The 27,273-nt window shown below is 47.5% G+C and overlaps 1 protein-coding gene across 3 annotated transcripts in view; it reads right to left on the bottom strand.

The window, feature by feature from the left end:
* The window catches only part of DEPTOR (DEP domain containing MTOR interacting protein), a 190,380-nt gene that overhangs the window by 32,476 nt on the left and 130,631 nt on the right, over positions 1-27,273 (bottom strand). For all 3 annotated transcript variants that reach the window (XR_010141294.1, XM_009244060.4, XM_063726797.1), the window contains exons 5-8: positions 26,763-26,948; positions 25,372-25,506; positions 21,604-21,674; positions 19,357-19,461 (exon numbers count right to left, since the gene is read on the bottom strand). Coding sequence is in view for 2 of the 3 variants with exons in the window: in XM_009244060.4 (XP_009242335.2) it covers positions 19,357-19,461; positions 21,604-21,674; positions 25,372-25,506; positions 26,763-26,948 (497 nt within the window). In the remaining variant the exon portion in view is untranslated. The remainder of the gene's footprint in view (positions 1-19,356; positions 19,462-21,603; positions 21,675-25,371; positions 25,507-26,762; positions 26,949-27,273) is intronic.

Below are 27,273 nucleotides of genomic sequence, written 5' to 3'. Positions count from 1 at the left end.
GCCTTCCAAGTAGCTGGGACTACAGGTGCATGCCACCATGCCTGGCTAAGTTTTTGTATTTTTAGTACAGATAGGGTTTTGCCATGTTGGCCAGGCTAGTCTCAAACTCCTGACCTCAGGTGATCCGCCCACCTCGGCCGCCCAAAGTGCTGGAATTATAGGCGTGAGCAACCATGACCAATGAGATGTGTTTTTTAAAAAAGGATAGTGCCCTCTGCTTCCCTTCTTTCCTCCTGGGTGGCTAGAATGCAAACCTAATCACTACAGTTCTAGCAGCTATCTCAGATCTTGAAGTAACCTTGGGAATGGAAGCCAAGCAAAGTAAAAAAAAACAAAATAGGTGACCGAAACCATGGAGACACAGCTCAGCCCTGAACTGGCTTCCTTCTGGCTTTGACATGAAAACAAAACAAAGAAACAAAAAAACTCAAAATACTAAAATAATACTAATCATTGTTTTGGAGGATTTATGACAGTCATAAATGAAGCTAATTGTAACTGATATATAGAATCTTATCTAGGTAACATCCCAGCAGATATAGTAAAGGCACTCTCATGTTTATCTTTACTTCCCAAGATACTTGGGTTGGTCACTGCTATGGACTGAATTGTGCCATCCCACCCCAAACTCAGATGTTGAAGTCTTAATGCCCAATGTGACTGTATGTGGAATAAGAAAATAATTAGGCTTGGTGTGGTGGCCCCATATCTACTAAAAATACAAAAATTAGCTGGGCGTGGTAGTGCGTGCCTGTAATCCCAGCTACTTGGGAGGCTTAGGCAGGAGAATCACTTGAACCCGGGAAGCAGAGTTTGCAGTGAGCCAAGATTGCACCACTGCACTCCAGCCTGGGCCACAGAGTGAGACTCTGTCTCCAAAAAGAGAAAAGAAAAGAAAGTAATTAAAGTTAATGACGTTATAAAGGTGGGTCCCTATAGGATTAGTGGCCTAATGAGAAGAGACTCCAAAGAGCTCACTGTCTCTATCTTCCTTGTGGGCACACAGTGAGAAAGTGGCCCTCTGTGAGTCAGGAGAAGGGCCCACCTCACCATGCTGGCTCCTGACTTCAGACTTCCATTCTCCAGAACTGTGAGCAAATTAATCTGTTGTTTAAGCCATCCAGTCTGTGGTTTATTATGGCATTCCTAACTGACCGATACTGTCATGGATAAATTCAAGAGTACATCTTTGAAAAAAGATGTCTAGCTTGGGTTGGATCAGCTTTGAATCTCTTCTAGGTACAGGTCAGTCGAGGGTAGTCCCTGACTTTACAAGTGGGGGCAGTTTCAGCTGAGTGCAGTGGCTCATGCCTGGAATCCCAGCACTTTGAGAGGCCAAGGCAGGAGGATTGCTCGAGCCCAGGAGTTCAAGACCAGCCTGGGCAACATAGGGAGAGTCTCATCTCTAGAAAAAAAAAAATTAAAACAGATTAAATGAATAAAAAAACAAAAAGTGGGGACACTTTTAGGACTTATCTAGCTTTGAAGAGTCCTCCAAAGGGGTGACAGATTTGGCCTCACACTAGTTATTTGGATGTGACCTGGAAAAACAGAGTAGCTGCCTAAGCTTCTGAGGCTTTAGGAGCCTCAAGACTGCCCCTTTCTCAGAACTGGCCCTTCTTACTGTCTTTAAGGATCCAACACAAAGAGTTAAAAGGCAGAGTAAAAACCCATAGCAGATCAATTTAGGAGAAGCACAGGATTGTACCAAGATGTTTAAAAAAATTTCCATGTATCTGCTTTGGAAAAGAGAACTTTTCCTACTGTTGTGAATAAAAATGTTTAGTGTCAACAAAACGTTAAACAAACTTAGCAATTAGTAAAAATGAACCCACTGATACGAATGTAGTAGTCAATGGGGCTTGAACTTGTAATACCAGCATTTGTTGATTTTTAGATGCACATTTTAGCAACTCTGAAATCAAAGCATAGCTTACAATCCATGCATCTTTTTTTTTTTTTATATGGGGTCTCGCTCTGTCACCCAGGCTGGAGTGCATTGGCAGAATCACAGTTCACTGTAACCTTGAACTACTGTGCCCAAGTGATCCTCCCACTTCAGCCTCCCAGGTAGCTGGGACTACTACATGCCAGTAGTGGCTGACTACGTGCCACCGAGCCTGGCTAACTTTTTCTGTAGAGGTGAGGTCTTGCTATGTTGCCCAGGTTGGTCGTCAAACTCCTGGCTTCAGGTGATCCTCTCACCTCAGCTTCCGTAAGAGTTGCAATTAAAGTTTTGAGCCACCACACCCAGCCACAATCCATGCATCTTTTATTTGATGAAATATAGTAGACAGTGTTCACTGAATGTCCATCACATGATGGGCATGGGCTTGATACCTCATACACACTTTTTTATTTATCCTCATCACTATGCCATGAAGCAATTATTATTGCTATTTAAAAATGAGAAACCTAGACTTAGCTTTTCTAAGACTAGAAAGAATTGGAATAGTATACTGCAATATGGCAGAAACATGTGATTACATAGACCCTCTCCATTATCTCCTTTTAGCTACTGTTTTGTTACTTTGTGTTTTGTTTGCAAATATAAATGTATTTAAGCAACAATCAGCCAGAAGACTCTGAGTAACGCAATTATTTAAATAAGCAATATAATAAATGACACCCAGAAATACTTATTGTTGATTATGAACCAGCTACTGAGCTAGGACACATATTTCATTTATTTTTTATTTATTTTTTATTTATGTATTTTTGAGATGGAATTTCACTCTTGTCACCCAGGCTGGAGTGCAGTGGCGCAATCTCAGCTGACTGCAACCTCCACCTCCTGGGTTCAAGTGATTCTCCTGCTTCAGCCTCCTGAGTAGCTGGGATTACAGGTGCCTGCCACCATGCCCAGCTAATTTTTTGTATTTTTAGTAGAGATGGGGTTTTGTCATTTTGGCCAAGCTGGTCTCGAACTCCTAACCTCAGGTGATTTGCCTGCCATGGCCTCCCAAAGTGCTGGGGTTACAGGTGTAAGCCACCGTGCCCGGCCCACATATTCCATTTAATCATGACTATTATCAGCCCTATTTTATTGTATTTTATTTTGAGACAGAGTCTCCCTGTGTCACTCAAGCTGGAGTGCAGTGGCGTGATCTCGGCTCACTGCAACCTCTGCCTCCTGGGTTCAAGTGATTCTCCTGCCTCAGCCTCCCGACTAGCTGGGATTAAAGGCACATGCCATAACACCCAACTATTTTTTGTATTTTTAGTAGAGACAGGGTTTCGCCACGTTGGCCAGGCTGGTCTCAAACTCTTGACTTCCAGTAATCCACCTGCCTCAGCCTCCCAAAGTGCTGGGATTACAGGAATTAGCCACCATGTCTGGCCAGCGTCATTTTAAAGGTGAAGAATTTGAGGCTTAGATTAGGTTAAGTAATTTTTTTTGGTCCTGTAAAAGTGGCGAAGCTAAGACTCAAACCCCCCATGTCTGACACTTAAGCCAGGGCTCTTTGGCAGCGGCCCTTCTGCCAGTCACAAACTAGAAACTCAAGCCCTAAGTGAACACAAACATGGGCCATAAGACAAAGGGAATGTGATGTGTCAGATGAAAAGAATGAGAAGGAGGCTGGGTGTGATGGCTCATGCCTGTAGTCCCAGCTACTTGGGAGGCTGAGGTGGGAGGATCGCTTGAGCCCAAGAGGTGGAGGCTGCAGTGAATCACGTTCGCACCACTGCACTCCAGTCCCAGTCTGGGTGACAAAGTGCGACCCTGTCTCAAAAAACAAAACAAGCTGGGTGCAGTGTCTCTTGCCTGTAATCCCAGCACTTTGGGAGACTGAGGTAGGTGGATCACTTGAGGTCAGGAGTTTGAGACCAGCCTGGCCAACATGGTGAAACCCCACGTCTACTAAAAATGCAAAAGTTAGCTGGGTGTGTTGGCATGTGCCTGTAGTCCCAGCTATATTTGAGAGGCTGAGGACGCTTGGACCTGGCAGGCAGAGGTTGCAGTGAGCCGAGATCATGCCACTGCACTCCAGCCTGGGTGACAGAGTGAGACTCTGTCTCAAAACAAACAAACAAACAAGAAAAAACAAACAAACAAAAAAATAACTGGAAGAAGTCAGAGATGCTTCTGGAGATTTTGGAAAGTGGGGAAACACGCAGTGCTGGTGATGGGGGATACCGGGGTGAAGGTGACATCCGATGAAATCAGTCAGAAAGGACCTTGGTCCTCAGTAACCAGCAGTGTGGCAGTGACTTAGATGAGGTTAGGAACAGGAACTTGGGGGACACGGTAAGATTGGGCAGGATTCCAGGGTGACAGGGCAGAGGGCAACTCAATCTGGGAAAGCTGAACCTCAGAGAACTCAAGACATATTTCCAAGACTGAAGAATTATTCAGATTTATTTCACAAGCTGGTTATGCCTCTGAGATGTGCCCATGTATTCAGACTGTGGCGAAGGAGGGAAGGACGACATGGCTGACCGGCATGAGGGGCCCTGCGTGCATTACTTCCTTTAATCCCTCACCAACCCTACGAGGAAGACACCACACATATCCCTAGTTAACAGATGAGAAGGAAGCCCAGAGAAAGGAGACAATTTGCCAAAAGTTACACGGGCTTGAGGAGTGGAGCCAATATTCTGTCTGACTCTAAGAGCTTAAACTAATTTCTTGTGACAGGATCTCATCAGTGGTTGCCTCTGCTGAAAGAGGCTGACTTGAAAGAGGCACTAGGGGTTCTCTGGAGGGACAGATGTGTTCTGTGTTCTGATTAAGAGTAACACCAGTGTGCACATTTGATAAACTTACCAATCTATACACTTAAAAGGTATGCATTTTATTTTATTTTATTTTTTATTATTATTATGCTTTAAGTTTTAGGGTACATGTGCACAACATGCAGGTTAGTGACATATGTATACATGTGCCATGTTGGTGTGCTGCACCCATTAACTCGTCATTTAGCATTAGGTATATCACCTAATGCTATCCCTCCCCCCTCCCCCCACCCCACAACAGTCCCCGGTTATTTTTTATTTTATTTTTGAGAGAACCTCACTGTGTTGCCCAGGCTGGAGTGCAGTGGTGCAATCTCGGCTCACTGCAACCTCCTCCTCCTGGGTTCAAGCGATTCTCTTGTCTCAGCCTCATGAGTAGCTGGGATTACAGGCATGGGCCACCATGCCAGGCTAATTTTTGTATTTTCAGTAGAGGCGGGGTTTCACCATGTTGGCCAGGCTGGTGTCAAACTCCTGACCTCAAGTGGTCCGTCTGCCTCGGTCTCCCAAAGCGCTGAAATTACACGTGTGAGCTACAAAAGCTGGCCAAAAGCTGTGCATTTAAAAAATGTCTATCTTCCTCTCTAGGCTATAAACCCCATGAAGGTCTAACATAATGCTTAGCACATGGTAGCGGTCAGTGAACAGTGACTGAACAAGGAACTGTGCACTGTTATCGCTGTATTACTGAGGGCATCAGAGCCTGGCACAGAAGAAGAATCCCTGCAAAGGAAGGACACAGAGCAGAAAAGGGCTCTGTGATGAGACCCTGAGAAGCCGTCCTCTCAGGCCACTGCTTCACAGCAAAGTGGTCATCTTGCTCCTCCCAGTCATGCCCAATGGTGAGCAGTAGCTCATTGACCCTATCATTTTCTGTTAACTGAGAAGCTACAACTCTGCAAAAGTGAGACATAGCACCGCATACAAAACAACGCCGTTTATCCCATATGACTCTCCTGAACTCCACTGGAAAGGAACTAAATTTTTTTTTTCTTTTGAGTCAGTCTTGCTCTGTCGTGCAAGCTGGAGCGCAGTGGCGTGATCTTGGCTCATGGCAACCTCCGCCTCCCGGGTTCAAGCGATTCTTCTGCCTCAGCCTCCCTAGTAGCTGGGATTGTGGACATGTGTTACCAGGCCCGGCTAATTTTTGTATTTTTTAGTAGAGATGGGGTTTCACCATGTTGGCCAGGCTGGTCTCGAACTCCTGACCTCAGGTGATCCGCCTGCTTCGGCCTCCCGAAGTGCTGGGATTACAGGCATGAGCCGCCATGCCCGGCTATAACTACATATTTTTAAAACATCACCTCAGGATCTATGTCCTAGGGAAAAAAAAAATCACAGAAGGCATTTTCTCATTTGTGTGGACAGTTACTCCACAGTTTGCTTCTTTAGTGCCCAAATTATCTTGGCCAAATTAATTAGGAACCTGGCCTCTCTTGCTTCAGGGGGAAAATTCCATGAAATAGACAGTTATGTTGCCATCAGAGGGAAAGACCAAGAAGCAGGATTTTGACATTTTTTTTCCTTGCTATGAAAAATAAGAAATTTTTGAAAGAGGAAAAAAAGGACATCATGGCCACTAATTCTTTATTCTGACTCAGATGGTTCTGTTTCTATGTAAATATGCAAAGAAACAGATAAACAGAGAAAAAAGGCCCCATTAAGTCCACATCCATCAATTCATCACGGCAGGAAACAAGAAAAGAAGCCAGGAGGCTTGAAATCCCTTTGAGGCTTGGCACAGGGTAGCATGAAAACTTGAACACTGTTTCTCACAGGATTTAATTATTCCCATAAGAAAAAATAAACTTTCCATAAAAAAGCAAGGATATCTTTTGTTCCCGATTTGTAAGTAGGGCTCAAATTCCTTCACAGCTTGAAGGCTGAATGGTTTGCTCTGACGAGTGTTTGATTAAACTACCAAAAGTAAGGATTTGGGATTTTTCACTTGGATGACCCTGCTAGATCTGGTCCTGACCTAAGTGAGGAGCTGATGCCAAGAATGAAAATTATTTATTTGATCTTCTCCAAAACAACCCAGGTGAACACGTGACCACTCCAACAAGAATACAAATTCTCTCTGCAGAAGACACGAAAGGTCACACATCTATGAGCAGTTTGCCAGGGATTTCAGGGTTTAATAGAATATGTCATCTGTTGGGCTCTGCCTCATGGGTTTGCATTTTTTGAAATAATACAATAGGAAGCATGTGGGTGTTGGGGGAGATAAATCAGATTTGAATCTAACTCTGACATTTACAAGCTGGGTGACCTTGGGAAAGGGATAAGCTGGGTCTCGGTTTCCTCATTTGTAAAGTCAGGCGAACACTACCCACCCACCTTCAGCAGTTGTTGGAACACTGAGAGACCATGGGGACACAATGCTAGTGGTCACTAAGTGTATTTCCTGAGCCTTTCTTTGGAAGTATCAGTTCATTGAATCATTTAGTAAATTTGCTTCCAGCACGTACTAAATGCCAAGAATTGTGCTAGGTATTGAGAATATAGTAGTTAAAACAGACAAGGGCTCTACATTTAGACAGCCATTGAGAACAGATGGACAAGTAACATATAAATACATATAATCAGATTCTAAAAAATATGATGGAAATAAGACAGGTGTTACAGACTGAACGTTTGAGTATTCCCAGAATTCATACATTGAGGTTGGGTGTGATGGCTTAAGCCTGTAATCTCAACACTTTGGTATCCTGAGGTGGGCAGATCACTTGAGGTCAGGAGTTCGAGATCAACCTAGGCAACACGGCGAAACTCCGTCTCTACAAAAAGTACAAAAATTAGCCAGGCATGGTGGCATGATGTGCCTGTGGTCCAAGCTACTTTGAAGGCTGACAGGAGGATCGCTTGAGCTCAGGAGGTGGAGGTTGCAGTGAGCCATCTTCAGGCCACTGCACTCCAGACTGGGTGACAAGGTGAAACTCTTTCTTTAAAAAAAAAAAATTCCATGGCCAGGCATGGTGGCTCACACCTGTAATCCCAGCACTTTGGGAGGCTGGGGCAGGTGAATCACTTGAGGTCAGGAGTTTGAGACCAGCCTGACCAACATGGTGAAACCCTGTCTCTAATAAAAATACAAAAAAATTAGCTGGGCGTGGTGGTAGACACCTGTAATCCCAGCTACTTGGGAGGCTGAGGCAGGAGAATCACTTGAACTCGGGAGGCAGAGGTTGCAGTGAGCTGAGATTGGGCCATTACACTCCAGCCTGGGCAACAAGAGCGAACCTCTGTCTCAAAAAAAAAAAAAAAATTCATACATTGAAATTCTAACCCCCAGTGTGATGGTATTAGAAGGTGGGGCCTTGGAAGGTAATTAGGTCATGAGGGTTGAGCCCAAATGAATGAGATTAGTGCCTTTATAAGCAGAGACCAGAGAACTTGCTCTTGCTCTCTCTGTACTATATCATTGCTGTAAGAGTTATTAAGAAGTTATTTTAGGCAGATAGAGAGGAAAAGGGGTCCTAGGGAAGTTTTTGTTTTTAAAGCAGCTCTTAAAGCCAGGCCAGCAACCTTTAATATGCAAATGGTGGCTATTAGAAACTGGGTCCATCCAAACATGGCGATTCCCTGGCCTTCTTGCCCTTGCCCCACAAGTTCCTGGCAACATGGCTGCCCCCACCTATCCCAGCGTGTGTAGAACATCAGGGTGCCCTGCATTTGCATATTAAAAGGCTAGGGTGGGAGGGCAAGCTTTTTTGGGCTACATGAATGACATGCCTCGTCAAACCAATCCCCTGAGCCCTGTGCAAATCAGACACCACCTCCGCCAGCCTACTTATAAAACTGGCTGGTATCCATGGCACCTGGGGTCTCCTCTTTTGGCTTTGGAGCCCCCCTCCCTCTGTCTCTGTATGGGGGAGCATCTATCTTCAGACTCCTCCCATCTTTCTTGTCTATTAGACTCTCTACTTCTGAAAACCACTCCATGTGTGTCCATGTCATTTTTTCCAATTTGACTAGAGACAAAGAACCTGGTGTTCCTCCACTCACTGGAGCTATATCATCATTGTTGGGATATAGCGAGAAGATGACCAACTGCAAACCAGAAGGAAGACCCTTACCAAACACCGGGTCTGCCAGCACCTTCATCTTGGACTTCCCAAACAAATGTTTGTCATTTAAGCCATCAGTTCTATATAGCAGCCTAAAATGACTAAGACCACATGGTGATAAGAGGAGAAGTAATTGGAGAAAGACAGGAGGAATATCACAGGGTATTCAAGGAAATTTTCTCTGAAAAATTAACATTTAATCTGAGACTTGAAGGACAACAATGGAACCAGCTATTCAGCCCTAGGCAGGAGCAAACCCAGTATCTGGGAGGAACAGAGAGAAGGCTGGGAAGGAGATAAAGGTATGATAAGTAGGGCCCAGATTATAGACTTTGTAGACTACAGAAAACATCTGAGTTTATTCCTATTGTAATGGGGAGCCATTAGAGTATTTTGAGTGCCTGAGTCACTTAATTAGATTTTCTTGAGAGGCAGACATAAGCATAATCATGATGTATTCCGGAAATGTAAAAATTCTCCCTGACTAAAGCAGAGGATGTCTTCTAGAGGATCATGTAAAATAAGGTTATCTAGATAGTATTGTCCAGAAATGGGTTTAGACTTGATGTGATTAAAAAAATTATATCATTCAAGGTTGTGACATGAAACCAACGTTAATGTTTACACAATATCCATTATACTGTAACCTACAGAATAGCTTGGGGGCTGGGCATGGTGGTTTACGCCTGTAATCTCAGCACTTTGGGAGGCCAGGGTGGGCAGATCACTTGAGGTCAGGAGTTTGAGACAAACCTGGCCAACATGGTGAAACCCTGTCTCTACTAAAAATACAAAATGAGGCATGGTGGCACATGCCTGTAGTCCCAGCTACTTGGGAGGCTCAAGTAGAAGAATCGCTTGAACCTGGGAGGTGGAGGTTGAGTGAGCCAAGATCGTACCACTGTACTCCAGCTTGGGCGACAGAGTGAGACTCTGTCTAAAAAAAGGAAAAAAAAAAAATACTGTGGGGAAGGAACTGGCTTCCCTTTCAAAGTAGCAGCAAAGAGGTAAGAGACAGATTTTTTTCCTCCTGGGATGATTTCTTCCTCTAGGATATGAGTATTTGGATGCTGACATTAAATGAGCTCCTGTAGCAAAAGAGCCTTGCACGGCTCAGGGTCAGGTACGTAGAAGAGACAGTTCCTTCTCTCGTTCGCTCCTTTCCCCTTTGCATTGAAAGGAAACCAGAAGCCCTGGATATAAAATTCTTCAAGGATGAGTGAAAAGTCATCAAAGGAAAAATGCAGGAAACAACTTCTCGATGTAAATGCATTGCATGGGTTGATGAAACTTTTGATGATTTCCATATTTCATGCTCCATTCTAGAATTGTAGTGCCAAACAAAAGTCCTCCAAGCCCGACGTTTACAGATTTTATTTTTCAAGTAAAAGAACTTTCAAAATAAGAATAGCTCAAATTCAAAGATGCTTGGTCAAGCCTGGCCAACATGGTGAAACCCCATCTCTACTAAAAATACACAAAATTAGCCGGGCATGGTGGCACGCCTGTCATCCCAGCTACTCGGGAGGCTGAGGCAGGAGAATCGCTTGAACCCAGGAGGTGGAGGTTGCAGTGAGCCGAGATCCTGCCACTGCACGGCAGCTGGGCGACAAGAGTGAAACTCCATCTCAAAAAAAAAAAAAAAAAAGTAGTCATAGCAAAAGTGTGAAAATCTCACTGGATGGAGCGGCCACAAAGGCCCAGATACAGGGTTCTGCCCCCATTCAAAACCTGGAGAAAATGAGAACCCTGACTAAAGGGAGAGCCTGACATTCAGTGTAGGAAGGGACACTGAGGCACTTTACACTATCCTAGATCAGCTCTGGACAGTCAGAGATGCCAAAAGGAGGCATGTGGTCAGAATGTTGGACAATTTCCACCACTCAGACCTAGCAGGTTAACCAGTGCCCAAGTGGGCAGATCCTTCCCACAGGGCACCCCAGGACCTTCTTGAGGACTACACACCCCAAACTCTGCAGTTTTCCGAGTTGAAGATAGCAGCAATGACAGGTTGCTGGGAACAAGCCTTTACAAATAGATTATACAAATGGCTTCTTTGTAAGTGAAATTATTCTATGAAATGGTAAAATAGGAAATAATTGAGTCAGTGTTTTTGGTAAGAAAATAATGTACAAAATAATTTCTAATGAATATAAGCAGCTAAACTATACGGAAGGACATGGTATTTGCTATCATTGTAATTTAACCAACAAACAGTAATACTAAAAAAATGTATATCTCTGTATAGTCATGCACTGCATAATGATGTTTCAGTCAACTACGAACTGCATATATGATGGTGGTCCCATCATCTTTTTTTTTTTTTTGAGACAGTCTCGCTCTGTCACCCAGGCTGGAGTGCAATGGTGCAATCTTGGCTCACTACAACCTCTGCCTCCCGGGTTCATGTGATTCTTCTACCTCAGTCTCTTGAGTAGCTGGGACTACAGGCACCCACCAGCATGCTCGACTAATTTTTGTATTTTTAGTAGATACTGGGTTTCAGCATGTTGGCCAGGTAGGTCTCAACCTCCTGACCTTGGGTGATCTTCCCACCTCAGCCTCCCAGAGTGCTGGGATTACAGGCATGAGCCACTGAGCCTGGCCTCCCATCATCTTATAAGATTGCAATAAAGCTAAAAAATTTGGTTAGTAGAAACCTTCTCCCTCTCCCTCTCCCTCTCCCTCTCCCTCTCCCTCTCCCTCTCCCTCTCCCTCTCCCTCTCCCTCTCCCTCTCCCTCTCCCTCTCCCTCTCCCTCTCCCTCTCCCTCTCCCTCTCCCTCTCCCTCTCCCTCTCCCTCTCCCTCTCCCTCTCCCTCTCCCTCTCCCTCTCCCTCTCCCTCTCCCTCTCCCTCTCCCTCTCCCTCTCCCTCTCCCTCTCCCTCTCCCTCTCCCTCTCCCTCTCCCTCTCCCTCTCCCTCTCCCTCTCCCTCTATTTCTTCGGTCTCCCTCTCCTTCTTTTTTCGGTCTCCCCCGTCTGGGAGGTGAGGAGCGCCTCTGCCTGGCCACCCCTTCTGGGAGGTGAGGAGCGCCTCTGCCCGGCCGCCCCGTCTGGGAGGTGAGGAGCGCCTCTGCCTGGCCGCCACCCCATCTGGGAGGAAGTGAGGAGCGCCTCTGCCCGGTCGCCCCATCGGGGAGGTGAGGAGCGCCTCTGCCTGGCCGCCACCCTGTCTGGGAAGTGAGGAGCGCCTCTGCCCGGCTGCCACCCCATATGGGAAGTGAGGAGCGCCTCTGCCCAGCCGCCCCTTCTGGGAGGTGAGGAGCGCCTCTGCCCAGCCGCCCCGTCTGGGAGGTGAGGAGCGCCTCTGCCCGGCCGCCCCGTCTGGGAGGTGAGGAGCGCCTCTGCCTGGCCGCCACCCCGTCTGGGAGGAAGTGAGGAGCACCTCTGCCCAGCTGCCCCATCTGGGAAGTGAGGAGTGCCTCTGCCTGGCTGCCACTCCCTATGGGAAGTGAGGAGCGCCTCTGCCCGGCCGCCCACTCTGGGAAGTGAGGAGCGCCTCTGCCTGGCCGCCCACTCTGGGAGGTGAGGAGCGCCTCTGCCTGGCCACTCCGTCTGGGAAGGGAGGAGCGCCTCTGCCCGGCCACCCCGTCTGGGAGGTGAGGAGCGCCTCTGCCCGGCCGCCACCCCGTCTGGGAGGAAGTGAGGAGCACCTCTGCCCGGCCGCCCCGTCTGGGAAGTGAGGAGCGCCTCTGCCCGGCCGCCACCCCATCTGGGAGGAAGTGAGGAGCGCCTCTGCCCGGCTGCCCCATCTGGGAAGTGAGGAGCGCCTCTGCCCGGCTGCCACCCCGTATGGGAAGTGAGGAGCGCCTCTGTCCGGCCGCCCCGTCTGGGAGGTGAGGAGTGCCTCTGCCCGGCCGTCACCCCGTCTGGGGGGAAGTGAGGAGCACCTCTGCCCGGCCGCCCCGTCTGGGAGATGAGGAGCACCTCTGCCCGGCCGCCCCGTCTGGGAGGTGAGGAGCGCCTCTGCCTGGCCGCCACCCCATCTGGGAGGAAGTGAGGAGCGCCTCTGCCCGGTCGCCCCATCGGGGAGGTGAGGAGCGCCTCTGCCTGGCCGCCACCCTGTCTGGGAAGTGAGGAGCGCCTCTGCCCGGCTGCCACCCCATATGGGAAGTGAGGAGCGCCTCTGCCCAGCCGCCCCTTCTGGGAGGTGAGGAGCGCCTCTGCCCAGCCGCCCCGTCTGGGAGGTGAGGAGCGCCTCTGCCCGGCCGCCCCGTCTGGGAGGTGAGGAGCGCCTCTGCCTGGCCGCCACCCCGTCTGGGAGGAAGTGAGGAGCACCTCTGCCCAGCTGCCCCATCTGGGAAGTGAGGAGTGCCTCTGCCTGGCTGCCACTCCCTATGGGAAGTGAGGAGCGCCTCTGCCCGGCCGCCCACTCTGGGAAGTGAGGAGCGCCTCTGCCTGGCCGCCCACTCTGGGAGGTGAGGAGCGCCTCTGCCTGGCCACTCCGTCTGGGAAGGGAGGAGCGCCTCTGCCCGGCCACCCCGTCTGGGAGGTGAGGAGCGCCTCTGCCCGGCCGCCACCCCGTCTGGGAGGAAGTGAGGAGCACCTCTGCCCGGCCGCCCCGTCTGGGAAGTGAGGAGCGCCTCTGCCCGGCCGCCACCCCATCTGGGAGGAAGTGAGGAGCGCCTCTGCCCGGCTGCCCCATCTGGGAAGTGAGGAGCGCCTCTGCCCGGCTGCCACCCCGTATGGGAAGTGAGGAGCGCCTCTGTCCGGCCGCCCCGTCTGGGAGGTGAGGAGTGCCTCTGCCCGGCCGTCACCCCGTCTGGGGGGAAGTGAGGAGCACCTCTGCCCGGCCGCCCCGTCTGGGAGATGAGGAGCACCTCTGCCCGGCCGCCCCGTCTGGGAGGTGAGGAGCGCCTCTGCCCAGCCGCCACCCCGTCTGGGAGGAAGTGAGGAGCACCTCTGCCCGGCCGCCCCCTCTGGGAAGTGAGGAGCGCCTCTGCCTGGCCGCCACCCCGTCTGGGGGGAAGTGAGGAGCGCCTCTGCCTGGCTGCCCCATCTGGGAAGGGAGGAGCGCCTCTGCCCAGCCGCCACACCGTCTGGGAAGTGAGGAGCGCCTCTGCCTGGCCACCCCGTCTAGGAGGTGAGGAGCGCCTCTGCCCGGCCGCCCAGTCTGGGAAGTGAGGAGCGCCTCTGCCCGGCCGCCCAGTCTGGGAAGTGAGGAGCGCCTCTGCCCGGCCGCCCAGTCTGGGAAGTGAGGAGCGCCTCTGCCTGGCCGCCACCCCGTCTGGGAGGAAGTGAGGAGCACCTCTGCCCAGCTGCCCCATCTGGGAAGTGAGGAGCACCTCTGCCCGGCTGCCACCCTGTATGGGAAGTGAGGAGCGCCTCTGTCCGGCCGCCCCATCTGGGAGGTGAGGAGTGCCTCTGCCCGGCCGTCACCCCGTCTGGGGGGAAGTGAGGAGCACCTCTGCCCGGCCGCCCCGTCTGGGAGATGAGGAGCACCTCTGCCCGGCCGCCCCGTCTGGGAGGTGAGGAGTGCCTCTGCCCAGCCACCACCCCGTCTGGGAGGAAGTGAGGAGCACCTCTGCCCGGCCGCCCCCTCTGGGAAGTGAGGAGCGCCTCCGCCTGGCCGCCACCCCGTCTGGGAGGAAGTGAGGAGCGCCTCCGCCTGGCCGCCACCCCGTCTGGGAGGAAGTGAGGAGCGCCTCTGCCTGGCTGCCCCATCTGGGAAGGGAGGAGCGCCTCTGCCCAGCCGCCACACCGTCTGGGAAGTGAGGAGCGCCTCTGCCTGGCCACCCCGTCTAGGAGGTGAGGAGCGCCTCTGCCCGGCCGCCCAGTCTGGGAAGTGAGGAGCGCCTCTGCCCGGCCGCCCAGTCTGGGAAGTGAGGAGCGCCTCTGCCCGGCCGCCCAGTCTGGGAAGTGAGGAGCGCCTCTGTCCGGCCGCCCTGTCTGGGAGGTGAGGAGCGCCTCTGCCCGGCCGCCACCCCGTCTGGGAGGAAGTGAGGAGCGTCTCTGCCCGGCCGCCCCATCTGGGAAGTGAGGAGCGCCTCTGCCCGGCCGCCCGGTCTGGGAAGTGAGGAGCGCCTCTGCCCGGCCGCCCCCTCTGGGAAGTGAGGAGCGCCTCTGCCCGGCCGCCCCGTCTGGGAGGTGAGGAGCGCCTCTGCCCGGCTGCCACCTGGTCTGGGAGGAAGTGAGGAGCGCCTCTGCCCGGGCGGCCCGGTCTGGGAAGCGAGGAGCGCCTCTGCCTGGGCGGCCCCGTCTGGGAAGCGAGGAGCGCCTCTGCCCGGCCGCCCCGTCTGGGAGGAGAGGAGCGCCTCTGCCCGGGCGGCCCCGTCTGGGAAGTGAGGAGCGCCTCTGCCCGGGCGGCCCCGTCTGGGAGGTGTACCCAACAGCTCCGAAGAGACAGCGACCATCGGGAGCGGGCCATGAGGACGATGGCGGTTTTGTTGAAAGGAAGAGGGGGGGAAGTGTGGGGAAAGGAAGGAGAGATCAGATTGTTGCTGTGTCTGTGTAGAAAGGGGTGGGCACAGGAGATTCCATTTTGTTCTGACTAGGAGAAATTCTTCTGCCTTGGGATGCTGTTGATCTATGGCCTTTCCCCCAGCCCCATGCTCTCTGAAACATATGCTGTGTCAACTCAGGGTTAAATGGATTAAGGGCGGTGCAAGATGTACTTTGTTAAACAGATGCTTGAAGGCAGCATGCTCTTTAAGAGTCATCACCACTCCCTAATCTCCAGTACCCAGGGGCACAAACACTGCAGAAGGCCACAGGGTCCTCTGCCTAGGAAAACCAGAGACCTTTGTTCATGTGTTTATCTCCTGACCTTCGCTCCACTATTATCCTATGACCCTCCCATATCCTCCTCTCTGAGAAACACCCAAGAATCATCAATAAATACTTCATAAATTAAAAAAAAAAAAATTCAGCTGGGCATGGTGGCGCACCCTTGTAATCCCAGCACTTTGGGAGGCCAAGGCGGGCAGATCACGAGGTCAAGAGATCGAAACCATCTTGGCCAAAATGGTGAAACCCCGTCTCTACTAAAAATACAAAAATTAGCTCGGCATGGTGGTGCGTGCCTGTAGCCCCAGCTACTTGGGAGGCTGAGGCAGGAGAATTGCTTGAACCCGGGAGGCGGAGGTTGCAATGAGCCGAGATCACACCATTGCACTCCAGCCTGGGCAACAAAGCCAGACTCTGTCTCAAAAAAAAAACAAAAAAGAAAGAAAGAATGCTTTAAAAAAAAATTCCCATTGCCCAGTGACATCACAGTTGTCATAACATTATAGCTCAATTCATTACTTTTTCTATGTTTAGACACACAAATACCATTGTGTTACAATTGCCTACAGTATTCAGTACAGTAACATGCTGTACAGTGTTTATAGCCTAGGAGCAATAGGCTATATCTAGGTGTGTGGTAGGCTATACCACCCAGGTTTGTGTAAGTACACTCCATGATGGTCACAATGACAAAATCGCCTTAAAACCCATTTCACAGAACATAACCCTGTCATTAAGTAGTGTATGACTTTATATCAATTCCAATGCAGTTTGGCCAAAAGCATCTTCTTAGAAGGGTTTTAGGGCTATATCTTAACAACAACACTGATAAAGATTCCTTTTGCGTGTTTCTCTTAAATGATAAAATGTTATGTTAAACAATTTTTTTTTTCCTCCTGCCAGGTTTGTCAGAGTTTTCAATATGCTAATGTGCTTTGTAAATTTCTAAAAGGGGGATAAAATATGTGGCAGTTTAAAACTGCTTTGATCAGAGAACCTCAGGACAGATGTTTTGCTGGACCAGGAAACTGTGTAATAATACAGTGATGGAAAGGCTGCTCTAATGAACTCTGTAAAGCTCTATAACATAAGAAAACCACTGTGTACCTCTGAAGAAACTAAACATATAAACCATATGAAGTATTAGCTTATGAAATTGAAAAAATATATCAGGTAAAACATCGATCAGGGTATATACATTAAAGAGTTAGTTAATGAGTTGACAATGCCCAGAATGGTTATGTATGTACATCAACAAAGATAAACTAAAATCAATTAATTTCACTGTACACTTGGCTAAGCAAAACAAGGTCTTTAGTTGCAATGTAAATAAATTCATTGCTTTCCTCAAAAGAAATGCTCTTTAAGCCAAAGCATCATGCGAGTGAGTGCACACTCAGAACTGAAGCATTGTGCCAAAAAAAATTTATGCTAGGTACTTTATTGTGGAAATAAAATATAAAATCCTTCCCCAGCCAAGAGTTCCATTAGAAAATGAAAAATTCAGCCTTGGCATGGATGCAAATGCTTGCTTTTTTATGATCCTGGCCAACATTCCTACTCTGAGTTGCTTTGGTGCTGTGCCCGCTGCAGTCCTGGGAAGGTAGAAGGGCTCTGCCATGCACCACCTTAGCCAGCAGGGCTTCCACGGCTGCTCCAGAGCACAGGACCCCAGGGCCTGTGCCCCCCCGACATGAGTGAGGTGTTCAAATCAAAAGGCGGAAGCAGCCCCTAATCATACCAGCGCTGATTACCTGGGCAAGCAGTAAAGGTGCTCTTTGCTTCCTTGAGCCATTTTCTGTTGCCCACTTATTTTTTCCAGCATGCAAACCAATGCCAGAGAGCTCATGCTGGAAATCAGAGAGGCGGCGATCCCAATCATGCTTATTGCTACTCTAGGAAAAGGCTGATGGAAGAGGATGAAAGTATTGAATAAATGAACAGGGGAATGATCTTTAGCTTTTAAGCCTTCTGCATCCTCTTATGGTTTCGGATAATCAAGACAGAAATACCCTCTTGTGAAACATTTCACAGACAATAGAACAAAGCTGTGCTATAAAAAGTATTTCAAAGCAGAAAACCTCAACATCCTCATCAATAAAAACAATGTAAATAATATATATACACACACAAGAAGTCTAGAAGAATATAAATCAAAATGTTAATGGCTACGTTTTATAGGATGCCAATTACACACTTCAAATAAAGCTGCTTAAAAAATGTTAACAGTAGTCATCTCTGAGTTAGGGAAGATTAGAAGTAATTTTAATTTTAATTTTTCCTGCTTGCATATATTTTCCAAATTTTCTTGACTGTATATGTGTCTTTTTTTCTTCTTTTTTTTTTTGAGACAGTCTCGCACTCTGTCACCCAGGTTGGGGTACATTGGTGCGATCTCAGCCTGCTGCAACCTCTGCCTCCCAGGCTCAAGCAATTCTCCTGCCTCACCCTCCCGATCAGCTGGGACTACAGGAATGCGCCACTACGCCTGGCTAATTTTTTGTATCTTTAGTAGAGACCGGGTTTCACCATGTTGGTCAGGCTGGTCTTGACCTCCTGACCTAAAGTGATCCACCCGCCTCAGCCTCCCAAGATGCTGGAATTACAGGCATGAGCCACCATACCTGGCATGTATATGTATCATTTTAGTACTAAAAAATATGTAAAAGTTATTTTCAAAAATCTTCCATAATTCATTCATTAATGAATTGTTGTTTGTGTAGCTCTTTGTACTTTATCAAGGTTTCCACACATTTAATCCATAAAACAATGGGAAATAGTATGATTGTCATTTCAGAGAGGAGAAAACAGACTCTGAGATGCTATAAAACTTGTTCAAAGTCAATGAGCTAGTAACTAACAGGACCAAGATCTAGATCTCCAGATCTCTTCCAAAGTTCCTGGCTTTTGTTTTCTTTTTCTCAATATTGGCTATGTCGTATGGTCTATTATGTGCTACTGGATACATAAACCCCACAGGAATACACCTTGCATAGAATAGAAGCATTGGAGTTCTTACACAAAGATTTAAGCAAAGGGAAATACATACTTTTTCAAATTCAGTATTGGTTGAGGGGGAACATGTAAAACACCAGAGGAGGTTTGGAGACCAAACCTCCAAACACCAGGGAGGTAGGAAAACTTGCTCTCCCGGTTCCTATATCATATGTGCTTGGCTTCATTTTAACCCCATTCAGAAAGGGAAAAGGAAATTTGACAAAAATGAAGCCAAAACACTTAAGGAGAAAAAGTACACATGGCACCAAATAATGAAATTAAGCTAGAGGTATTTAGACACTGCTAAATGTTGTTTTGTTGTTGTTGTTGTTGTTTTGTTTTGTTTTAGAGACAGAGTCTCGCTTTGTCACCCAGGCTGGAGTGCAGTGGTGCGATCTTGGCTCACTACAACCTCTGCCTCCTGGGTTCAAGCGATTCTCCTGCCTCAGCCTCCTGAGTAGCTGGGATTACAGGTGTGTGTCACCATGCCCGGCTAATTTTTTTATTTTTAGTAGGGATAGGGTTTCGCCATGGTGGCCAGGCTAGTCTTGAACTCCTGACCTCAAGTGATTTGTCTGCCTTGGCCTCCGAATGTGCTGGAATTACAGGTGTGAGCCACCGCACCTGGCTAGGCACTCCTAAATGTTTATTAGAGGAGAGGGAAGACCCAGGGAGAGGTTAAAGACTTTGGAGAACAAGAACGAGAGGGCAGAAATAGAAAAGGACACAAAATAAGACGGGTTTGGATCCCTAGTAAGAATCATGGCCAATTTAGCATGAAGAACCCAAGACAGATATAAAAGAGGGTGAGAAAGACCCGTTAGTACCTTCATTCCTGCTGCGGCTGCAGGGCCACTGGGGTCTACAGCCTGGATGTGGCATGGCTTACTTCCTCGCACCACAAAACCCCAGCCAACAGCGTCACCAACAATCTAGAGAGGAAAACCACAATTAGCAAGCAGCCGACTGTCTCCGGCAATTTGCTTATTCTTCTGAGGGAGAGAAAACCAGCCCAGGATTAAGTATACACCGTGACATATTTTCCTCCGTTTCTCTCTTCCCTGCCAGGGGATTGGAACACTGCTTCTACCACAAACCCGGGCATCTCCCTGTAGAAAAGGTGGTAAAAAAAATCTAACTTGTTTGGCAGAAAGAAGATGCTCCCATGAGGGCATGATTCAATAAACAACTGGAAGATTTTCTCTTTCTTAGGCTGTTATACAATTTAATGTCAGACTCCAATAGAAGGTTTAGAAAAAGTCGTAACGTGGTTGAAATGTCTCTCCAGATACAATTTCTACTCTAAGTTTGTTCTTTTCCCCAGTATCCAAATGATACACTCTTGATCCTGCAATGTCATTGAAGTCTAGCATAATTATTGAAATTACTAATGGTGGGAAATAAAGAGACTTGGCTTTTTTTTTTTTTTTTTTTTTGAGACAGAGTCTTGCTCTGTCACCCAGGCTGGAGTGCAGTAGTGCAATCTCAGCTCACTGCAACCCCACCTCCCAGGTTCAAGCGATTCTCCTGCCTCAACCTCCTGAGTAACTGGGATTACAGGCATGCAACACCACGCCTGGCTAATTTTGTGTATTTTTAGTAGAGACAGGGTTTCACCATGATGGTCAGGCTGGTCTCGAACTCCTGAGCTCAGGTGATCCGCCCGCCTCAGCCTCCCAAAGTGCTGGGATTACAGGCGTGAGCCACCGCGCCCAGCCTAGCCTTGGCTTTCTAAAAACACAATATTCTCCACCAAGGGGGGAAGAAAAGTGAAAAAGCACATAAAGTTCACAATGTACAAGTAGACTCTAATCCAAAAGTTGTTTGGAATTAGAGAAGGCCTTTTCTATAGAAATCATTATTAGAGCTGGCAGTTTAATTCTCTGGACAGCTCCTAGCCACATCTTTCACACATATCCCAACCAAAACACAGCCGAAACACATTCACAATCAATTACTAACAATGTTGGCATTTAAATGAAAAATCAAAAATAAATACTTTCAAAATACAATCTACTCTCTTTTGAATGCTGGAGACTGAGGAAAAACAGGGAGGCAAATGAAAATTTTTGTGGAAATGCTCAAGATTTTCAGGCACTTCCATTACTTTACAGTTTGCTGTTATTTGTATATTATACTCAATTTCACTTCCGAAGGTGGAGTTTATCTTTTCCTCTGGTACAGACATGTTGTCAGCGCCTTTCTCCTATTAACTCCTCAGCATTCAGAATGTGAAGTAGCCCTCAGCAAATGTTTGCAGCGTGACTGAGTGTGGATAGAATTCTCCCCCAGCCTGAGGTAATACCACTAAAGTTAGAAGATGAAGGAGGAGAAGTGTTTTGAAGAGGGTATGAACGTGAATTTGAGGAGATTGACAGAAGGAGACACGGGAAGGGGAGTGGGTGCGGTGATGCTGAGAGGAGCACTTTCATTCCATTTGAAGAAATCCAATGCAGACAGAAGGAACCTAAAGGACCTCCAAGAAGGGGCAGGTGGTCCGGAGCTGCTCACAGCAAGTCAGAGGCTTGTGTACCTCAAGGCAGGCTCACATTGTCGAAGCACCCTGCCTACGGTAGAACAATTTATCCCACAGTTTCCTTTCTCTACCTTAACACTCCCTTAATGTTTTAAATAATTTCTAGAATTAACTATAATGCAGAAGGGATTATTGGCATCATTTGCACTTCCATTGGCCATAAAATCTAATAATAATTTAAATTACTAATGGTGGGAAATAAAATCTAAAATTATTAGATTTTAAGGTAAATGCAAGTGCAAATGAAGCCAATCTTAAAATTTGCAATTCAATTAGAATAAGTGCATAATGGAAATCTTTTCTTTAACAAAGAACACATCAAAAAACTTTTAAATGCTATATTAATAATAAAGCTTGTGAAGTCCTAATGCATCTTAGTGCCTTGAGGTCAAGAAAGCCTATTATCATAATTATGCTAAAAACAAAAAGAAAATTAGAAAAATAGTTTTCATTTCAGTCTATAGGCTACCCACTGACACATGGACATGGTGCAGAAAAATGGGCAGCATAGGAGAAAAAGGCCAGACCATCAACCTACCGTGAATGTCTTCCTTGCATACGGAGCCCCGGGAGTAAGGAGTTCCTCAGAGGTGACAGGTCTCTTCAGCACTGTCAGACAAACACAATGTCAAGACATAAGCACTTCCAAGTCCTCCATCCATATATTCAGCAGCTATTTATTGATATCTCGTAGGTGACCATCAGTGAGAAAAAGTGGCAAAGATCCCTGCCTCACAGTTGATATTTTAGCTGAGTGGAGACAGAAAATAGCAGCAAACATAAATAACCCTAAACCTACCTTACAAAGCTAAGGAAAAAAAGAAAGGGAAGGAAAGCAAGAGTGCCAGGGATGGGGATAAGGGGGCAGGTCAAATTTTTTTTTTTTTTTTTTATGAGATGGAGTTTCGCCCTTGTCGCCCAGGCTGGAGTGCAATGATGTGATCTCGGCTCACTGCAACCTCTGCCTCCTGGGTTCAAGCAATTCTCCCACCTCAGCTTCCTGAGTAGCTGGGATTACAGGCGCCCAACACCATATCTGGCTAATTTTTGTATTTTTAGTAGAGACAGGTTTCACCATGTTGGCCAGGCTGGTCTTGAACTCGTGACCTCAGGCAATCTGCCCACCTCAGCCTTCCAAAGTGCTGGGATTACAAGCATGAGCCGCCCGGCCTCACTGCCTTCTTAACACCTAGGACTGCATGTATCCACTGCTTTCTGCCCTGAGTAATAATGCCAGTGAACTTTTCTGAGTACTCAACATGTGCTAGAGAGGCACCATGAGAGGTGAATATACTAACTCACTCAATCATCACAAGAATGAACGAGTTAGGATCATTGTTATCCCCATTTTATAACTGCAAAAACAACCTTAGAAAAGTTAAATTGATTGTGTCCAAGGTCCCAGAGCGAATGGGTGGCAGATGTAGAATCAAACTCAGGCATTAGACACCAGCATCCACACTCTCAGCTACTGTGCCACACTCACTCTGGGCCGTGCTGTCCTGCAAGCAAAAGAAAGGGTCTAGAAGCTCAGGAAGATAGTGGCATGCTGTCCTCCTGAGACACCTGTTCACATCAGCTCACTGCTGTTACCTACCAAGATGGCAGATAGCAGCCAATTCCTGACTTGCGGCTGCCTAAAACCCACCGATAATGAACCTCCCCATCCATCCTGGGCTCACTAAGAACTGGAGAGGGGCTGTCGTATCCTCCCCAAGTAGCCAGGGGGTCAGGGGACAGAGACCATTCTAATCCAGCTCTGTAGACATCATGAACTTGAAGTGCCACAGAGAAACAGAAAAGGCCCCAGCCAAGGGGCCTAACCTGGTGAAGTGGCATCCTCCAATCCCCTTTGCTAGTGACAGTCAGAGGTCAGGTACCAGTCCTGGAAAGAGTGTGCAGCGGACAAGGAAAGGCAGCGTGGGGCGAGGCCTGATGATCTACCAGGCAGCTGGACCTTGCCCACTGGTTACATGCGCGGCCTTCTGGCCTGACAAGCACCCTCTCAGTGAAAGGCAATCCAGTGCTTCTTGTTGAGGTGACAGGTTGCTGATCTTATCACCTTTGCTTTCAGAAATCTCATAAAAGCAAAAATTAATTTATGTTCACCAAACAAGAGGGAGTAAGTCAAATATCAAGATGGAAACAGAATCTCTCAGCAGATGGATGGGAGGTAAGAAAAGTGGTCAATATTTGAGGACTGAGATCTTTTTTATTCCCTGTCGGATAACTCTCTCTCCACTCCCCATAAACCCTCGGGGGCTTATGAATTTGGATACATGAATCACACTGTACTACTTGGCAGCAGAGCTGACCATTTATTTTAATGCACTTCTCTTTATTATGTTGAAAAATATAGAAACTTTGAGACCCAGGGAAAACTTTTTTCTTTTCATATCCTTGGAGGCTTATTTGCTTATCACAATGATACTGATAACATCAATATCTTTAGTACTGTTTTTTTGTGTCTGGCTTAGGGCATTTATATACAGTACTAAAAAAACATATCCTGGTGTATTTCAGATAATTAATTTTTAAACGCATCACTGTGAAGGCCTGATCATCTGCTTGAGAAAAAAAAAAAATCACAGATGAACTCACTGGGTCTTGGGAATCCTCTTAAGAGTGAGAGAGAAGCTTGTCAAACTATGGGTAAGAAGTGGGATTTACAAACCACAACTCAGTCCTGACAGCTCTTGTCCTTGGAGACCCATGAAAGGAAACAAGACTTTTTCTTCTGCCTGCATAACAGTAAACTCTTCCCTTTGACCCAGAAGCAAGGAGAAAGAGGAAACAATACTAACCTACCTCAGGGAACATGGATTTTGTTGCTAATTTCAGTAATGAACACTGTTTTTCATACTCCATCATAAGCAATCAAAAACATGTAAAATGGTTATGGCACCACTGACCCTTTTATTGAAACAGATCTTTTGCTTTTAACTTTGAGGATGCCTGTCAGATTTCTGTGAAGGCTTCAAACATCCCATTTCTAAGAATTCAGTTCTCCTTTTTCATTCTACTTTAGCAGCAAGCTCCAGTAATTGAAAAACCCAGTACTCAACGACTCTTCAGCCAGGACAGTGTGGAAGCAAGTTTCTTCATTCACTTACAGGTTACATTTATTCCTGCCGCTAACACTCCAGAAGGCAGCAAAAAAAGAAAAAAAGTTAGATCAGGAAAAAGAGCCACCTTCCTAGGTAATAGCATTAGATGACAGAGTTTTCTCTCAAAGCCTTTTGAACTGCATCAATTAGTCCTTATTCTTACTAACATGAAATGTTTTGTTTTTTTCTCCAAAGAGGTGGTGTTTTCATTGAGTTGGGGGTTATGACCTGTCATCTTTGTATCCCCAAGATCTGATGATGAGGAAACAACATGAACAAAAGGAACAGAGCCTCTTCCTCGAAGGTGACAGACTGAACTGGGGGTGGACAGTGCCTTAAACAAATGGGTTTGAGAGTGTTTTCTGGTGGTTACTGTAGTGATGGACCACACATCCTCATCCTGGCAAGTGAGGACATTAGGTGGGTAAGGGATGGTGAGAAAGGGTAGTTTCAATGGATTACCAGTTCCTGGGTGGTTGATGAACTGATTGGGTGGAGGAAGGATTGTTTCTAAGTACATGTTCACCAACGATCTTTGTGCCTAGATTTTTTTCCTGGAATATAAAGGCCATGGAGGTTGATGAGCAGATTTTGAAACCACAAGGCACCCAGGGTCAATTCCAGGGACAGCTGGGTTTACACACATCCATGCTTCTTCCTTAAGGGTGTTGGGCCCCAACAGATCTTTGCATCAGCTACATTCTGGGGAAGTGCTGTTTCCCCTGCTGTAAACACTGTCACGCACTGCCCAAAACCCCCTTCATGGCTCAGGGACTTCTCCCAGCTCCGAGAGTGCTAATGGCGACAGCCCTCAGCTGTCTTGGAGACCATCTCTCTGAAGACAGCTGCTTTGTCCAAGGTCATGCCCTCCTCCCAGGGGCAGCCAATACCTAATAAGTGGCCAACATGTGGATGTAAAGGCCCAGCCCCCTCAACACAACTCCAGGCAACTTGGAAGGGCCATCCCAGCTCCAGAGGTCTTACTGGGTCAATGATAGCCTTCATTGAGACTGGGCTACAACCCAATTTCTCCTTCAGCTCAATTCTTCCTTCCCTTCCATTCAACACGTGTGGACCCCAGGAGCATGCTCTAACTTATTAGAACCCACACACTAGTCTCCTGCTATCTCAGATTCTGCTTCCCAGGGACCTGCCCAAGTCCACAGTCTTAGGAGTGGGGCCACCTTTTGGGCACTCACCAGACTTGGGGTTGCAGAGCACAGGGGGGCTGCTGCTGAGGGTGGGGCTGCTGCTGAAGTAGCCGCTGCTGCCACAGCTGCTCATGCTGCTCCTCCTCACTGCAGACACGATCTTGATCTCCTTGCTGGGGCTCACTGTGTAGGCCAGAGAACACACACAGTCACCGAGGGGGTGGTCTTGGCTCACTAGAGCACATAGGCTTTCAACTGCAAGGTCCAGAGGGGCCAGGAGAAAGCACACTGGTCTTAGTGGCAGAAAAACAAGAACTTGAGTTGCAGCTCTGCCACTTACTTTATATTGTATTATATTATTTTTTTTTTTGAGATGAAGTCTTACCCTGTTGTGCAGGCTGGAGTACAGTGACGCAACCTGGGCTCACTGCAACTTCTGCCTCCTGGGTTCATGCAATTCTCTTGCCTCAGCCTCCCAAGTAGCTGGGACCATAGGTGTCCGCCACCATGCCCGGCTAAATTTTGTACTTTTAGTAGAGATTTGTTCTCTGTCACCCCCTGATAACGGGTGGATAACTAGTCACTTTTTTGTGGTTACTGGTGTAAATGCCCACAGAAATAATCTTCTTATTCATCTTTGAAATGGATAGCTTTTCGAAGTTGTGATTTACAAAACTGAATAATTAAATGATATATAAAAACTACTTGTAAGGCCGGGCACGGTGGTTCATGCCTGTAAGCCCAGCACTTTGGGATGCCAAGGCAGGAGAATGACGAGGTCAGGAGTTTGAGACCAGCCTGGCCAACATAGTGAAACCCCATCTCTACTAAAAATACAAAAATGAGCCAGGCATGGTGACGCATGCCAGTAGTTCCAGCTACTTGGGAGGCTGAGGCAGGAGAGTCTCTTGAACCTGGGAGACAGAAGTTGTGGTGAGCCAAGATCGCACCACTGCACTCTAGCCTGGGCAACAGAGCTAGACTCTGTCTAAACAAACAAACAAACAAAAACTTGTATTTATTTATTTATTTTTAAATTTTTTTGGACAGATGAGGTCTTGCTATATTGCCCAGCCTAGTCTCAAACTCCTGATCTCAAGTGATTCTCCCACCTCAGCCTCCCAAGTAGCTGAAATTATAGGTGTGTGCCACCATGCCAGGCAAGAATGGCTTGTAAATAAAAAGTAAATAAGGTATGAGTGAGAGCCTACAGGCCTTCTATAATTCAAATACATAATTTTATAAAACAGAGTCCTGGCATCTAAGTTGGCTGTGCAAGAAAAACTTAGGGTTTCGGAATTTTTTTCATACTTCTTGGTTATGAATAAATAAAAATTCTACGCTCTGATAGAGAACAGAATTTCACAAAGGTGAGTCATGGCTCCACTATTTCTCAAAAGACAAACACTTGAGCTCCAATAAACGCTGGGATGGCATACCTGACATAAAGCTGGTAGATTTCCGATTGTCATGGTTCTGCTTCCTCAGGCAGAAGGGACTGTCATGAGTTTCCTGGGAGGAGGGGGACTTTTCATTGAGCAGCTCCATCAGTCTTCGCCTCCGCCGGAAGTTCATTCTGAACTGGTAGAGAAGATTACTGTCCACAAATGGGTGCTTGTTGGACACTGGGGAGAAAAAAAAAAAACAACCAATGAGGACTATCTGGCATCCTGGCCACTGAGCGCTACAGCCAAAGGACTTGCAGGCAACAGTGGCAAAAGTCTCAAGAAAGACTTCTCTTCCACAGATGCCACATGAGCTGCCGCCCATCCGCCCATGGTCCCAAGTTCTTTCCACATGGCATGCACTTTAAAAATTTGCTAACCAATTCCTCTGGGGAACTTTGCCTGACCTTGCTTTCAATCTGAGTTCTATTCTTCCTAGTGTTCTCCTGGCTCCTGTGCTGCCTCCACCAAAGCACTGATAACACTGCACCCTCAATGTCTGCCC

The sequence above is a fragment of the Pongo abelii genome, chromosome 7 (genome assembly GCF_028885655.2).
Source record: "Pongo abelii isolate AG06213 chromosome 7, NHGRI_mPonAbe1-v2.0_pri, whole genome shotgun sequence".
Taxonomy (NCBI): Eukaryota; Metazoa; Chordata; class Mammalia; order Primates; family Hominidae; genus Pongo; species Pongo abelii.
The sequence above is the reverse complement of the archived record's forward strand: the minus strand, read 5'-3'. Positions and strand labels throughout refer to the sequence as shown.